This window comes from Leptosomus discolor, chromosome 8 (genome assembly GCF_034619465.1).
Source record: "Leptosomus discolor isolate bLepDis1 chromosome 8, bLepDis1.hap2, whole genome shotgun sequence".
In the NCBI taxonomy this organism is placed as follows: domain Eukaryota; kingdom Metazoa; phylum Chordata; class Aves; order Leptosomiformes; family Leptosomidae; genus Leptosomus; species Leptosomus discolor.
The window spans coordinates 36727070-36741478 of NC_141398.1; the positions used below are offsets into that span (position 1 = coordinate 36727070).

At 38.5% G+C, this 14409-nt stretch overlaps 1 protein-coding gene across 1 annotated transcript in view; it reads left to right on the forward strand.

Annotated features, from left to right (window-relative positions):
* The window catches only part of CDKAL1 (CDKAL1 threonylcarbamoyladenosine tRNA methylthiotransferase), a 416090-nt gene that overhangs the window by 60748 nt on the left and 340933 nt on the right, over nucleotides 1-14409 (forward strand). The window contains exon 4 of the mRNA XM_086469156.1: nucleotides 5108-5192. Within this exon, the coding sequence (XP_086325282.1) occupies nucleotides 5108-5192 (85 nt within the window). The remainder of the gene's footprint in view (nucleotides 1-5107; nucleotides 5193-14409) is intronic.

Genomic DNA, 14409 nt, shown 5'->3' on the forward strand with positions numbered 1-14409 from the left:
GGATGACTTTTGTAATTGGCTGTGAAATGTCCTCATCCTTAGATTTTTGTGTCTTGTGGGGGCAGATGATTCACATGGAGTCCCGTTGTGAGCACATGCTCCAGATGCACAACTTGGGTGTTACTGAGGCTGGCTCCAGAGCATAAAAAGCCAAGCAGGGGATTGAGGGAAGGGGGCAGAGCTGTTTTGGAAGTGAGAATGCACAGGACAAAGTGTTAATGGGGAGGTCCGTAGGTGGGAACAGAGTATAGAATACTCTGAAAATGAAAACAGAGGAAATGGAGGTATATCTGTTGTGCAGGAGACTTAGAAGTAAAGGAAACTCAGAAAGGGTGAGAAGGAAGACTTGGAGAGAGCTTAGGAACCGGATAAGGAGAGCTGGAGGAAAAGGCCATGGGAGAGCTTTCTGTGGTTGTAGAGAAGGATCTTTTTCAGATTGAAGTTACACAGATTGATGTACAGGATTTAAAAAGATGTCATACAAATGATGAGTCATGTTTTTTGAGCAAGCAGTGTTGAGTAAATCTGGCAGCAGTTTGAGTGCGGAGAGGAGTGACATGCTGAAGGAAGTGAAGAAGGGCCATTCCTTTAGGGCTTCGCTATCTGTGTTTCTTCTGCTTCAGTGCTTTGTGTGTCTTTTGGCTTTTCCAGGAGATGTGGTTTAGGGCAGGGGGGACTAGAAGAAAACAAAGTTTTGGAAAAAGAATTGAAAGAAAAAAGACCTAAGTTAAAACACCAGGGCAAACCCAAGTCAATTGTTTAATTTTCAACTGATAGTATTACTAGGCTTCTTATGGAGTTCTATTGATTTGTGATTTCTAAAATAAATCCAAAAATGCTAGTTAGAAAAGAACTGTAAATATTGCTTTCCTCTGTAGGTATACTGATGTTTCAGACTCTTGCCATTTTATCCTCTTAGTATTGCATAATGCAGCCAATTCATGTTTTCCAGAGCTTCCCAATTAAGTTAAGTGTTCAGAAGTTTCCATGACCTTTAGGTTTCTTTGTACTCTATGTTGTTTTGCAGAGAGTATGATAGACTTCGTGGTTTACTTCCAGTGTAGCCTTTCTTTTATGGAAAAGATGTCACAATGCAAAAAGGCCATATTTTTTAGTTGTGTTTTTGAGCGCTTACTACAATGCTGATTTGACGTAACTTTTTTACTAAAAATATCTCAACATACAGGAAACTGGTTAAGTAGCCCATCAAAAAATGGTCAGCAGCAAAATATCATTTTAAAAGCATCATTAGGCTGAATGGAAAAAAAACAAGTTGAAGAAAGAAGATAGCTTTAGAGAAGTTTGTTGCAGGATATGGAAAAAGGCAACTGTATTTCCCATTCACTGCCATGACTGATGTTCACTGTCCTTATGGTTCTTGCTTTAGTTTTGCCTATCACAGTATATATGAGTTGCTGGAAAACATTCTATAAAGGTTAGAGTGTCATCGTCTTCGGTCAGGTCTGTGAGAGTTCCCAAACACAAGGCTTTGTTCTTCACTGAAATTTTGAAGGTTTCTCCAAAACCTTATCGTCTAAAGGAGGTTTCTGAGGACAATGGACGTCAACCTACTGAATGAACGAATCCCAGCTTCACTGCAACCTTACAAGGTGGAGGCTGGAGTTGGAAAAGGTGGCAGATGGAGACCTTCTAAGGAAGTGTGCACGGGCTGCCTTAGCAGGCACAGTGCTGCCTTCATATGCTGTTTACCTCCAGACCTAAATACGTCACATCTGTCTTCCAGGAGTATAGTGAGAGAAACCTCAGGTCTGTCTGCCCTTGCCCATGTAGGCGTGTATTTAGAAGTCTGAGTTTATTTGTCAGCGCTGTTGTACTCTTTGCTTGGGTACACGCTGAACACTAGCAACTACTCAGGTCAGAACACTGATTAATATACGTATATCTTGCTATCTCTATGTATGATCTTGATATATATACATATACCTAGTCCCTCCAATCCCTGTGCCCCGAATAAAGAACCTTACTCCTGGTGTTGCTTAATATTTAGTAATTATGAAGCCTCAAGATCTTGTTTATACATGACAACTCCAGTCTGGTGTTTTGGTCCGTGTTTGTTTCAGCATGTCCATTAGGGCTTTGAGTGTAGTGTGAGTGCATCAAAAGTTCTGAAAGCAGAATGTGACCACTCACAAGTGGCCCCCACCATGTTGTAAATGTGTGTATTTTCCTGCAACCTGATGTAAAAATGCCCTGTGGGTCAAATTATTTTTTTTTTTGAAACTGAAGTTTGCTTGAGAAAATACAGTAAATCATAGTGTGAGGAATTCTTTTACATATGAACAGTGAAGTAAAGAGTTAAGAAAATCAGCTATCATTTTGAAAAGTTGTCATAGGAACTCTTATCAATAGAAATGTATAACTTATAAATGAGTGTATATTTTTATATATACATAATCAAGACTTGTATGTAAATATACCAATGTAAGACAAAATGAGAGCTAATAAGAAAAAAATTAGAAAGTACAGAAATCGAGTATGATATAATGATATATATATGAAACTGAATTTGATAAAATAATACTGTTGCTATAAGGAGAGTACAAGCCTCTGCTACACTTCTCTTTTCCTTAAATGATTTTTAGATGTATATATTAATGAGACTTCTTTTGCCAAAACTGCTCAGAAGATTCTAGTCTGTAGAAGCGTTTATTCTGCACCCTCTGTGTGCAGAGGGTGAAACCTGTGCAGGAATGAGTTTGAATGATTGGGGAGATTTTTTTTCTATGAGTAAAATGTTGCAGCCGTCCGTCAGACTTCCAGTCAGGGAGTTAATATATTAATAGCCTGGAATCCAAATTGCTGTATGAAATGATTCCTGTTGGGTTAGTCTTTCTAAACTTAAATGTGTTCGTTCTTCCAATGCTGTTTTGAGGAAAAGGGTTTTATTTTAGCTTTAGGGAAGTATTGCCACAGTGAGGCTATCTCTTCCTTCGTGCGTGGAGACCACGGTACAAGGGGACACTGAAACCAAGCCCTGAGTTGGGGTTCTCTGCATTAAGGCATTTCTCCTCTGAATAAAGACATTTCTTGAAAATTGTTGTGCTCTACAGTGATGTATGACTGCTGCTGAAGTTAGATGGCTTCTCTGCCCCCTGTCCTGACTGACAGCGTTGGCCCTTGTTGCTTAGTCCCGTCCCCCCCGATTCTTAGGTGGGTGTCTCAGAAGCATGGGTCTGAGTTTATAAACATTTTATGCTTCTGAAAAGAATAAAAAATACAAAGTTTTGGCAGTGTTATTGGAAAACTGTTTTAAAAATGTTTGTTTTCGTATTTGATGAATGTGACTAGGCCAAGTGTTCACCCTTCTTCTGACTATGAAACAGTACCGTTTTTTGCTTTTCTGTACATCATTCCTAATCAATTTTTTTTACTTATAATTATTTTCTAACAGTAATATTGTGTTCATTAGTCAGAAAATGTTTTCATGTAGCCTGTATTGGAGGAGAGATTCTTTGGCTTGTTCCGTTTTTATTTTGACTTATGTATAGACTGAAATTGAACTTGGTCCTCTTTCCCAACCTGTCAAGACAGGGTCAGATCTTGGTACATTCACTTCATGTTTAAAATAGCTAAAGGTCTGCATGTTATTTTTGATGACTCCTTTGTAGCCTTTTGCTGTCATAGAAGAGGCCAGTGTTTGATCCAAGTTGCTGGTGTAATCTCTGTCCCAAAAGATTAGAAACCTTCTCAACGTTTTCTCTTATTTAACACAAGTATGTCCTTCAGTTGCTATTTTATGTGTTGTTTTTATTTTACCTGCTTCCCAGGTTAAATGATCGATAGTTAATTGTAAAAGATCATTTCTTTGAAGAAAATGACAGCAAGACAGAAGGAAAGTTTTTCCACTTTTAGCATTTAGAGTCATAGGTATGTATATGGGGGAGAAGGATATGTATGCCGATGTAGATACATTCATGATGAGTACATATGTAAACATGCTTAAATCTTTGCAAGCTTTCTTCTCCTTTAGCAGGCTGTCAATTCAAATAAGGCGTCCTAAAGGTGATGTTTTAGGTCTATTCATTGTTCATTGGCTTATGTTTAAAGATACCTCAGTTAATACTTCAGTACTCAGGATGTTCTGAATAGTAGCAAGAGTGACACAGATTTTCTTATCCAAACTGATACAAGCTATTCTGATAATGCTAGAGCACCTGAATATTTGAGATGGATTATCTTACTCTTTTCTTGGGGGGGGGAGGGGAGAAGAAACAAAACTCTTAACTTCACAAGAACAGTAACTCTGCTAATGATTCCGTACTATATGTTTTACATGTTTTACAGGATTAGAGTTTATATGTGTGCTTCCGCAGATAATTCTGTGATTCAGTTCTGTTAATGCATCTAGATACCAACAGACAGAAAGGTTGGATTCTTGAAGAAAATTTTAGGCTTATCTGAATGGAGGCAGATACTCGTTGCATGAATTTTTTTTTCTGAAAATTGCTGAACTATAATTATACCATAACTAAGATGTAATCTAAAATAGAAGCATGGATGCATCTTTCCAAATTGACTTTTCTCTAGTTGCATGTTTTATAAATTCTGATTTGTCTCTTTTGTAGTACTAATTCACAGTAGAGCTGAAGCAGGGATTTTGTTTTGTTAGTGAAACCTGATTTTGTTGGCCACTTAATTAATTTTAAAAAGTACCTTTATGCATTTTGGTAATCTTTTTGCCCTTGCGTAGGCCAGATCTTTCTGGGTAGTATGCGTTTTTGGGAGTAACAACCATTTTTCTTCACTTTGATTTCCATGATGTGCAACTTAGTGGCGTCTCGGCTGGTAAATGAGAACTGTTCATTCTTCCCTCGCAAAAAAAAAAAAAAAAAAAAAAAAAAAAAAAAAAGTACTATGGAAATGCTCATGTGTGCTATTATTTTGTTTTTTTCTAAAACACAAAACAACAAGCAACGAACAAAAAACCCTTCCAAGAATGTAATTGTTTTAAATGTTGACTATAAAGTCATTTTACAAATAGTTGACTTATTGATAATGGCTGAATTTGGTCTTTTTATGTGATATAAAGTAGGAGTTGACAGGTTGGATAATTCTTAACACAAAGTTGTATCTTGCTGTCTTCTAGACAACTCCGCTGAAGCAGATTTATGGTTGCTGAATAGTTGTACAGTAAAAAATCCTGCTGAGGACCACTTCAGAAACTCAATCAAGTAAGTTGTTTGCCTGAAAAGAGACTTAATTGTAATGAATATTGTATGTTTTAATTTTAAAAGCTTTGTATTTTTAATCTAGAAGTAATATTGTGTTTTAGAGCAAGAAGTGTGCTGGGTTTGAGTGTTGCAATGGTGAATTCTCTAGAATGTATTTGTAAGGTGCAATGTATTTTATTTTTTTTTAATTAGCTATAACTTGCAAGTGATTGTCAATACACGTATTTAGGAGAACTGCTGACCTGTTTAGATAGGGGCTTCTGTATCACTTTTTCAAGACAGTGTTGTAATATTCTTCTGAAGAGTTGAATATTTGTTTTTTCAAAAGTTTGAGTTATTACGCTGTTTCTTTTTTCCTTAACTTTTACATAATTAGGCTCTTCTAATTAAAGGGCTTCTCAGGTACATACTTAAAACTAACTATTTCACTATACATTTTCTTAAAAGGTGAACTGATTAGCCTGTAATAGAAGTCTTGTGAAGAATGTGTTGTATTTTTCTGTAACATTTTGATGATGTTGAAAAACATGACATGATAGACTTCTGCCTCTGACTTCTGCAGAAGTACAGCTGTGATGAGAGTAACTGGAAAACCTGTGCACTTACAGCTGTCACTGCCCAGTATAAATAAATATTGTGGTATGTTCCTTGTAGATTTTACCCTTAGTAAACAAGCGTGGCTGTTTATGCAGTCATTTGTTTAGTGTGGTGCACTGTGGATGGACTGTTTGTTGAAATCCATTTTGGTTAGAAAACCGTAGTTCTTAGTAAGCAGTTGGCATGCTCAGGAAGGCAAAGAGGAAAGAAGCTTTATATAAACTATCTCCTTGCATGGCTGGAGTTACAGCTGTGTCCTGGGGCTGTAATCTGGGACCAAAACGGTTTGCCCACAGTAGCTGGCACAGCAGCAGCTTTCGCTGTCCCTCAGAGGGCTTCACCTCCTGACTGCTGGTGTTGCACTTGGTGATGAGAATGGCTTCTTGGCTTTTTTTCACTGCTGCCAGAAGAAAAAAAAGCTATTCCCAGAATACTTCCAGTTAGTGTGTGTTGGCCAACAGAACTAATGACAAGATCTTTTCCAGTTCAGTTGTGGACATCTTTCCATTTTACTAATCCTGTGCCAGAATTGATGTGGTGTGGTGTGTGTCCCTTAACCAGCAGAATAGAGCTGGTTAAGAAAGAGGGTCTAACTAAAAGCAAATAACCAAAAATATTTCTTTGAACTTCATGTTTTTGTGCCGCTCTATTAGTGAGCTTCACGTTATTTGTAGCCTGGGTTTACTCCTCTTTTTCCTTACCTCTCCCTATACTCTTTCTGTTCTGACACATGGATACTCTGGTTGTTCTCCATGTCTTCTCTGCTGAGAGTCACTGCTTTTCTGTAGCATATGTTATTTGTTCTCTACTTGCAGATCCTGGCAGTTCCTAGTTATGGAGAAGGACAACTTTTGTTGTTGTTTCTGACCATTTTTTATAATGTTCATTAAATGTAGGGGAGAGAAACATATATAGGTGCTCTTTCATGGGACGTGGGAGCAAAAGGTTAAACATCTTCCATCTTGGAAAAGAGCAACTGCTGCTGTATTTGGGGTTTACGATAGTGAGGAAAGCTTTTATCTCTAAAGAACACAACTTCTCCCAAATACCTTTTAATTTTTTACAGCAACAAACCCAATGCATGGAGTTTGGGTGATACAAAACTAACTGCCCTTATAACCTATCGTAACAGCTTGTTGGTAGCTATGGAGATCTTTGTTTTTCTCGGTTTAGTATGTGGATTGTCAAAGCAAACATACTTTGAGTGGAAAAAATTAATACTCAGCACAGTGAGATTCTTCTTTCAAATAAAAAAAATTCAGGCTGAAAGTGTTACATAGCAATACAAATGTCATGTAGAAGTAGTATTTTGGTTTTGTTTATTCTCTGCCCTCTGCAACAGTTTCTCCTATGTAACTTTCCCTGCGCATATGACTTGAAAATGCAGTGATTCAAACCAGCAGTAGTGTGTTCAAGCTGGCAGTTGAAGAATGGCTGGCTGAGAAGCTGATCCCTCAGTAATACCGCATGCCAAAGGATGTGTCAGAACCCAACAAGTCCTGTAGGTTCAACCTTATTTGATCTGATCTTCTTTCAAAACCAAAACAAAACTGCTCCTCTGAATCTTTGTGTTGGATGTACAGATATGTATATAGCTGATACAAGCCAACTGACAGTATAATCCCTGTGCCTTTTTGTACAACTTGTAGAAGTAGTCTGCTGCTCTTCAGTATCAATAAAGTTAAAGCTGCTGAGCTGGGGTGATGATACAGAGGGCAAAGATTAGCTTAAAGACCATTAGCTTATGGATGAGAATTGAGAGCTTTTCCTGTGCAGTTGGCTAATCCTAAAATAGGATTAAAGGCAGAGGTAGGCAATAGTAGTAAAGAATTCCCAGTATAAATAAGTAGGTGGAGTTTAAAAAATAATAATTAGTATCCTTCAAAAAAATGAAGGTTAATTAGAGGAAAAGTAGGGAATAAACTAAAGCAGATAACTTCCATCATGCAGGTTTCTGAAGCCTAAGATGACTGTGTAAAGCAAATAGCTAGGCAAAGAAAAAGAATCCCTTGAACAAGTAAAAAGAAGGAAGAAACTTAACATTAAGAAGTGAGGTAAAGAACATCAGATAAACAGTCCCCATTTGATATACGGGGGCTCAGTTATGGCGCAGTAACTCTGTTCTTCTGTTTTAGTACTTCATTGAATATCATAGAGTACGCATTGTCACCAGCCCCAGCTTCCCAGAATTCACAAATGCATGTAGCCCCGTGGCTGAAAACACTTTCAATTAAAGGTTTGCTAGTAGCTGGTTTTGGCAGGATCCTACCTTAGGACAGGAGGAGCAGGAGATGGTCCATTGTTTAAATGGCTCCAATTTGCAGCTGCTGTGAAATGGGAATGTGTGCTTCTTGGAAAGGGGAAGCAAGAGCATGGAGTGTGGGGGGAAGAGGGAGACAGGGGAACGGTAGCTAGTGTGGATGTATGGTCAGCAATCACTTATCACATGCTGTACATAGAGGTGAGTGATTTTTGTCACTTTATCTGTCCCTGCAGCGTAACAGTGTAGTATAGATGGTATGAATGCAGAATGACAGAGCGGCTGAAGTTGTTGGGGACCTCTGGAAATTGTCTTGTTCAACTCTGCTCACAACAGGGACCACTAGAGCAGATGGATGAGGGTTGTGTGCAGGCGGGTTTTGAGTATTTTCAAGACACTTGACAAATGCTCTTTGCAACCTGTTCCAATATTTGACCATCCTTATGGTAAAAAAAAAAAAAAAAAAAAAAGGTTGTCTTGGTTTTAAACTTCATGTCTTTTGATTCAACCTGTTTGTTTACCTTTTGTCGTGTCACTGGGCACCACTGTGAAATGCCAGGCCCTGTCATCCCCCTCCCCATCAGGTGTTTATACACATTGATGGGGTTCCCCAGGCCCTTCTCTTCTCCAGGCTGAACAGCCCCAGCTCTCTCAGCCTCTGCTTGTATGTCAAATGCTCCAGACCTTCCCTGGACCCCTTCCAGGTTTTTCTGCGTCTCACCTGTACTGGCAAGCCCAGAACTGGACCCAGTGTACCATATGTGGCTCTCACCAGGGGTGAGCAGAGGGGAAGGATCACCTGCCTTCATCTGCTGGTGATGCAATGCCTAATGCAGCCCAGGAGGTTGTTCGTGGTCTCTGCTGCAAGGGCGTATTGCTGGCTCATGGTCAACTTGGTGTCCACCAGGACCTCCAGGGCCTTTCCTGCCAAGCTGCTTTCCAGCTGGTCAGCCTCAGCCTGTCCTGGTACATGGGGCTATTCTTTCCCAGGGGCAGGACTTTCCACTATCCATATATTGAACTTCATGAGGCTTGCACATTACTTTAACAAAATCTCATTTTCACTGAAATTGATACTAAATTCAACTCCATAAAGAAAAGAATTCATTTGAGTTAACTCAGTGTTTATTGTGACTGGTCTACTTGTCGTCATAAAGATGTGACTATTCTTGGGTAAGTTGTGTAGACTTTTAGAAATACATTCCTGCAATGAATTTCTCTTCTGAAAGAAAAATTAGTGCTTTTGTTCTGTCAAGGGTTTGTATTTTGACTGGTGATGGATGATAATACCTATTGTGCTTTAGTAAAGTTGTTGCTGGGCATTTCTGGGAATTAGCAGCTTTTTGAAAGATCCAGGAGTGTTGAATCCCTCTGATAAGGTTTTTTGTTTGGTTTTGGGTTTTTGATATTTTTTTTGTTTTTTTTTTTCCTAGTGGCATTTATTGAACTCTTGCTAAAGTGGTGGGCTCCCTTGGCAGGGAAAGCATGCACGGAAAATACCTCTCTACCCTGGCCTGTTCCTACAGTCTTAAGTATTTGTGGATGGCTACAATCCCAGATGGGGTGTTAGTTTATTGGTCCTTGATCTTGTGCTTTTGAATTGGCCTGTGTACACTGATTTAAGCAGAAGGATTTTTGAATGTTCATTTACAGTTCAGAAAACCCTAAACCACAACCATCAGTATCTCTGATATAGTACTTACACAGAAAGTGCCCCTGGAAACACATTGTTCATGGTGTCACATTGAACAGACTGGCTGTGTTGTTTTTGAAGCCTGTAATGACATAGTACCTCAAGTACAGTTTTGTGGAATCAAGTTCATTGAGGTGGGTTGGATCCAAGGTCCTATACCTTGTCTGGAGGTGTTTTTTGTCTGCTACCACAACTGCTTCTGTCAGTGCTGGACTTTTTTTGTTTGTCCTGTAGCTCAGTTAATCAGAAGTTAAAGGTATTTTATGGAATAATGGCAGGTATTTTCTTTCTCCAGTTACTGGTCAGATATGATATAGCAAGATGACTTTGGAGACTGTATTCCTGCACTCAAGGCAGCAAAGTGCTTGGGATGCTTCACTGAGGGAGTTTGTCCTTGTAGGACAGCTGTGCCTGGAAAATTCCTCACCCAGTCCTGGGACTGGAGCTGGCTTGGTCCCTGAGATGGACAGAGCTCAGATGTTACCCTGTTTTGCAGGCCTATAGGATAGTACGTAATGATGTTAAATTGACTTCAAAAACTTCTTCAGTATTTGATGATAACATTTTGTGAAGGTGACTTTATTTTGCCCTAGAATTTAGATTGAAACAATACTTTTTTAAAGGTAGCCTACAATCTGTATTTGAAAGTCAATCACATCCTTGTTTTGCTGGTAACGTTTCAGTATGGTGTCTTTGCTCTGGACCCGATCATCTATCAGTGTGAGCAGCTTATAGGAGATATGTATATATGTATATAGGTGTTTTATAAACAGTATAAATAATTAAGAATAAGTATAATATCATTACTATCATTCCAGAAAGCTGTCTCTGTATTTATGTATTTTTGGGGATATTGGGTAGTTCTGTGGCGGTTCATTTCAGTGTCTCTCGTTAGTCTGTTGTGTGGATTCTTTTTTTTTTTCCTCCAGTGGCAGAAGATTGTCAGATAACATTTTCTGCTATCATATATTTTATTCAAAAGTAGCTTTCTTAAAACTTAGCTGTTAGCAGCAGCAAGAATAAGCATTCAATAGGTAAGTTGCTCACCTTAACTTCTGTAAACCGCAGTGAATCTGTTCAGGCTGTTTGAAGAGAATTAAACATAAGAGCGTGTTCTAGAGGAGCACGCTTCCTTTAAAAGGAAATTACTTTGCTCTTTGGCCTTGTGCTTCATTGATTTCTGTGTTCTCTGGTAATCTTTCTTGACTGTTACATCTCAGATACGTAACCCGCTTCTCCTGATGACCTCTGAAAATTCAGCAACTGTTGTGTGTTTCTAGCTAGTCATCTTCCCCCTTCCTTGATCCTTTCCCGAGTGCTGTTGTAAGTTACTCGTGTGTTCAGGACCTTCAGCTTTTCCTAAGGAGTTCTCCTGCCGCTTCAAGTATTCTGGATGGGATTCTGGAATCTCTCTTACCGAAATAGCCGGAATGATGTCATCTGGGAAGTGTGATGTGGTTATGCTGTTGAGGTGTTTATCGCTTGTCTCATGGTATGGAATAAGTTTGACCACTATAATCGTCTTTGTTACTATATATAATTAATACATAACATTAACACCTATTCTCTTACGTATATTGGCTGCATGCACTTTACAGCGTGCTCCAGTGTGTATTCAAGCCTTTTCTTTCTGATAGCTATGAGTTGAGACAGAAATGTGAGGGCTTTTTACACTGAAGTAGTGCTCTGTGGCTTCCAGTTCTGCTCTTGATTCAGTTGTCACCAGTTCATGAATAAACACTATGTGTGGGATCTCACTTTTATGCTAGAAGGAGCATCAAAAAATGCAGAGAAATGGTAGTTTATCAGGACTTTGATCTTACCATCCAAACTGTTTAAGGCTCTCAGGTCCAAGTGGACTAAGTTGAAGAGTAAAAGGCATGACTGCCTTCAGATGCCACAGAATTTCTGTTCACGGAATGCAATTATGTTAAGTGCTCTGTAAGAAACACAAAAGCTTGTTTCAGAGATAAGAACAACATTCTGCTGCTTGTCATCTTTGCAAGTGAAAATAACCCTGGAAGAAGGTTTTTTGTTTCTCTGTTAACTTTTGTGACTGTAACTTATATGATGCATTTTGCAAATTGAGCAAAACCAAAAGTTCCACACTGAATTAGAACAGTGTTACCGCTTTCTATAAAGCAGCATTAAGCCTTTTGCTTTTACTAAAACCTTTCCAGTGTAAAAGTAGACTGTGACTTACGCTTGTTTGTGCTGTTCATATAGCAAAGTTTGAGCTCTGAAGTATCTCTGGGAGAGGAAACATAAGTATTTCAAAGCTCTTTATTTTATAGATCCTGTTAGCTTAAGATCACTTCCAGTGTCTTTCTGAGGTGAGTGTCATAGCCTTGCTGTTTATTGCATTTCACAGAAAGAGTAAGTTCCATGGCTTTGCGTGGTCATGTTGGAGTACTTCAGGTAACAGGACAGCACTGAGAACTGTACGTAGGAGTTCGTCTATTTTCCACTCGCCTGGTATTGAAGAAATCTGGGGAAGAGCTGGATTCTCTGAAGTAAAAACGCCTGTGGAACAAGCTTCATTGGGTGAGAGGAAACTTGGCACTTGGGTTTTTTAAGAGAAGTTGCCAATAATATTCCTTGTGGCTCAGACCCTCTAAACTAGTCCAGATAACATTGATGAAAATCTTCTTATTTTGCCATGATGAAAGGCTCACATGCTCACAGATTGAGGAGATGCTTGTATTCAAGATATGCTTTATTTGCTGTGCAAGGGAAACATCTTCCCCAGATAACAGGAGTTTCTTAGTTTTGAATGGAGGCTATAAATCTATTAACTGGAATTTTAAATCACGGTTCTTTTCTAAGAACAACCAGAGAAGCTTATGTGGCTGCCACACTCTGGCTTCATGAAAGCCTGGGTCAGGGTAGATTTACACACAATGCTTACATTTTTGCAGTCATGGGAGATCTGTAAAGATCTCGGCAATCATGCACCATTAACAAAAATTAATTTTAAAATTAGTTTTGTGGTGTAACATGGCTCATTGTGTTTAGCAAATAAATAAATAAATTTTATTAGAAAGTACTCAAATAATTGATATATAGTATACGAACTAACTAGTTGAAAACACTGAATACATCTCTTGTGCTCGATGGAATTTTTTTTAACTTTTTTTTTTTATAAGGTTCAGCATTTTTCTGGCAAAACTTTCTAGAAGGGTTTTCTATTTCAGCGTTTGAGATTTTCGGTTTTTATATAGCTATGCTCATCCATATTATAAAACACTTCAATGAATTTTATTTTTATGTTCATTTTACTAGTTAGTGTTTCTCAGCTTGAGCAATACCAGTTTCACTGTTACGTAGTTAGTTAAGCTTTACCATGGAGCATAGCAGTGTGCTCTCTGGCTTCCAAGTGCCTCAGAAGGGTTCTATATGCTTAGAACAAAAAATTTATTCAACTGGAAGTCTTCATTTAAAAACTTACCAATCTGGTCAGGTTTTTTTTCTTCTTTTTAAACTTACTAAATGTTGTCAGCCATGCTTTTAGTGTCGTAGGTTGATGGAAGACATAGTTATTGGTGAAGGATTCTGTAATTTAAATGATCTTTGTTAGTGGAAGGTTTCTGGCTGCATTTGAGTGCATTCCTTTTCTTGCACCTATCTCTGCTGTAGAAGAGAAGGTTAAAAGCTGCTTGACACAATGTTATAAAATGCAGAGAAAAAGCAGACCATATAGAACTGAGTGTTTTCCGTAGTATAGTGTTCAGAAGATAAGAGGATTATGGACTGCTTGTGATTACGTGTGTTACATGGCTGCATTTTGCAGAGATTTGAGAAAGCCTGGGTTGTAAACTTGTGAGCACTTGAGTTTAATACTCAACAAGGTAAAAACAATAATGCAAGAACAGGCCTTCTTAAAATCCACTGCTAAACACTATTCTGGAAATCTTTTTGACTTTAATAGGAACACATTTGGGACTGTTTTAAGTGCTCCGTGATAGTGATGCTTTGAGAGTGTAGATAGTGCAGTGGCTTTTGTTCTACACTGCTTATTAAGCCTCTGATGCTTTAAGGGGTTAATTAGGTTTTAGATACTCTTTAAGCCTTGAGCGAGATCATTAGGAACTGATATATGTATGTTTGCCATTCTAAAGAAGAAAATATTGCCGGGGCGTGAGAGGCCAACTCAGTTTTGTGACTTCATATATCTACACTTGAACTTCTTAATTGCGCTGTAGTTACAGGTCCCCAGCTACGTGTGCTCCTGAGCATTGGTACATTACAAGCAGTGTTTACAATGTTGAAAATCAGTTAAGTTTGTTGCTAAACATACAAGATACACTTTTCTTTGTGAACAAATGCAAATCTATTACACTTCAGTGACAGGGGTAAACAAGGAAGTTTTCTGATTTGGAAGGACAGCTCCCCTGGTAGTTTATGGAGTAACACCTCCACCTTTCTGGTCATCAACCGAAGTGGGGACACAGCTGATTCAGCCTTTTTTCAGCATTTTAGAACAAGAACTTGCATGCATGTAGAACCATCTGAAACCTGTTTTGAGAAAATGAGCAACACTAAAAAGGGGATCTGATTCTCTTTAGACTGTGTTGCTGATGTTATCTGTAGTTGAAAGACAAAAGAGTTCTTCTTCCCCCTCCTCTCAGACTTGGTCAAATTGCGTAATTTTAGGAAACGGTTTAAAC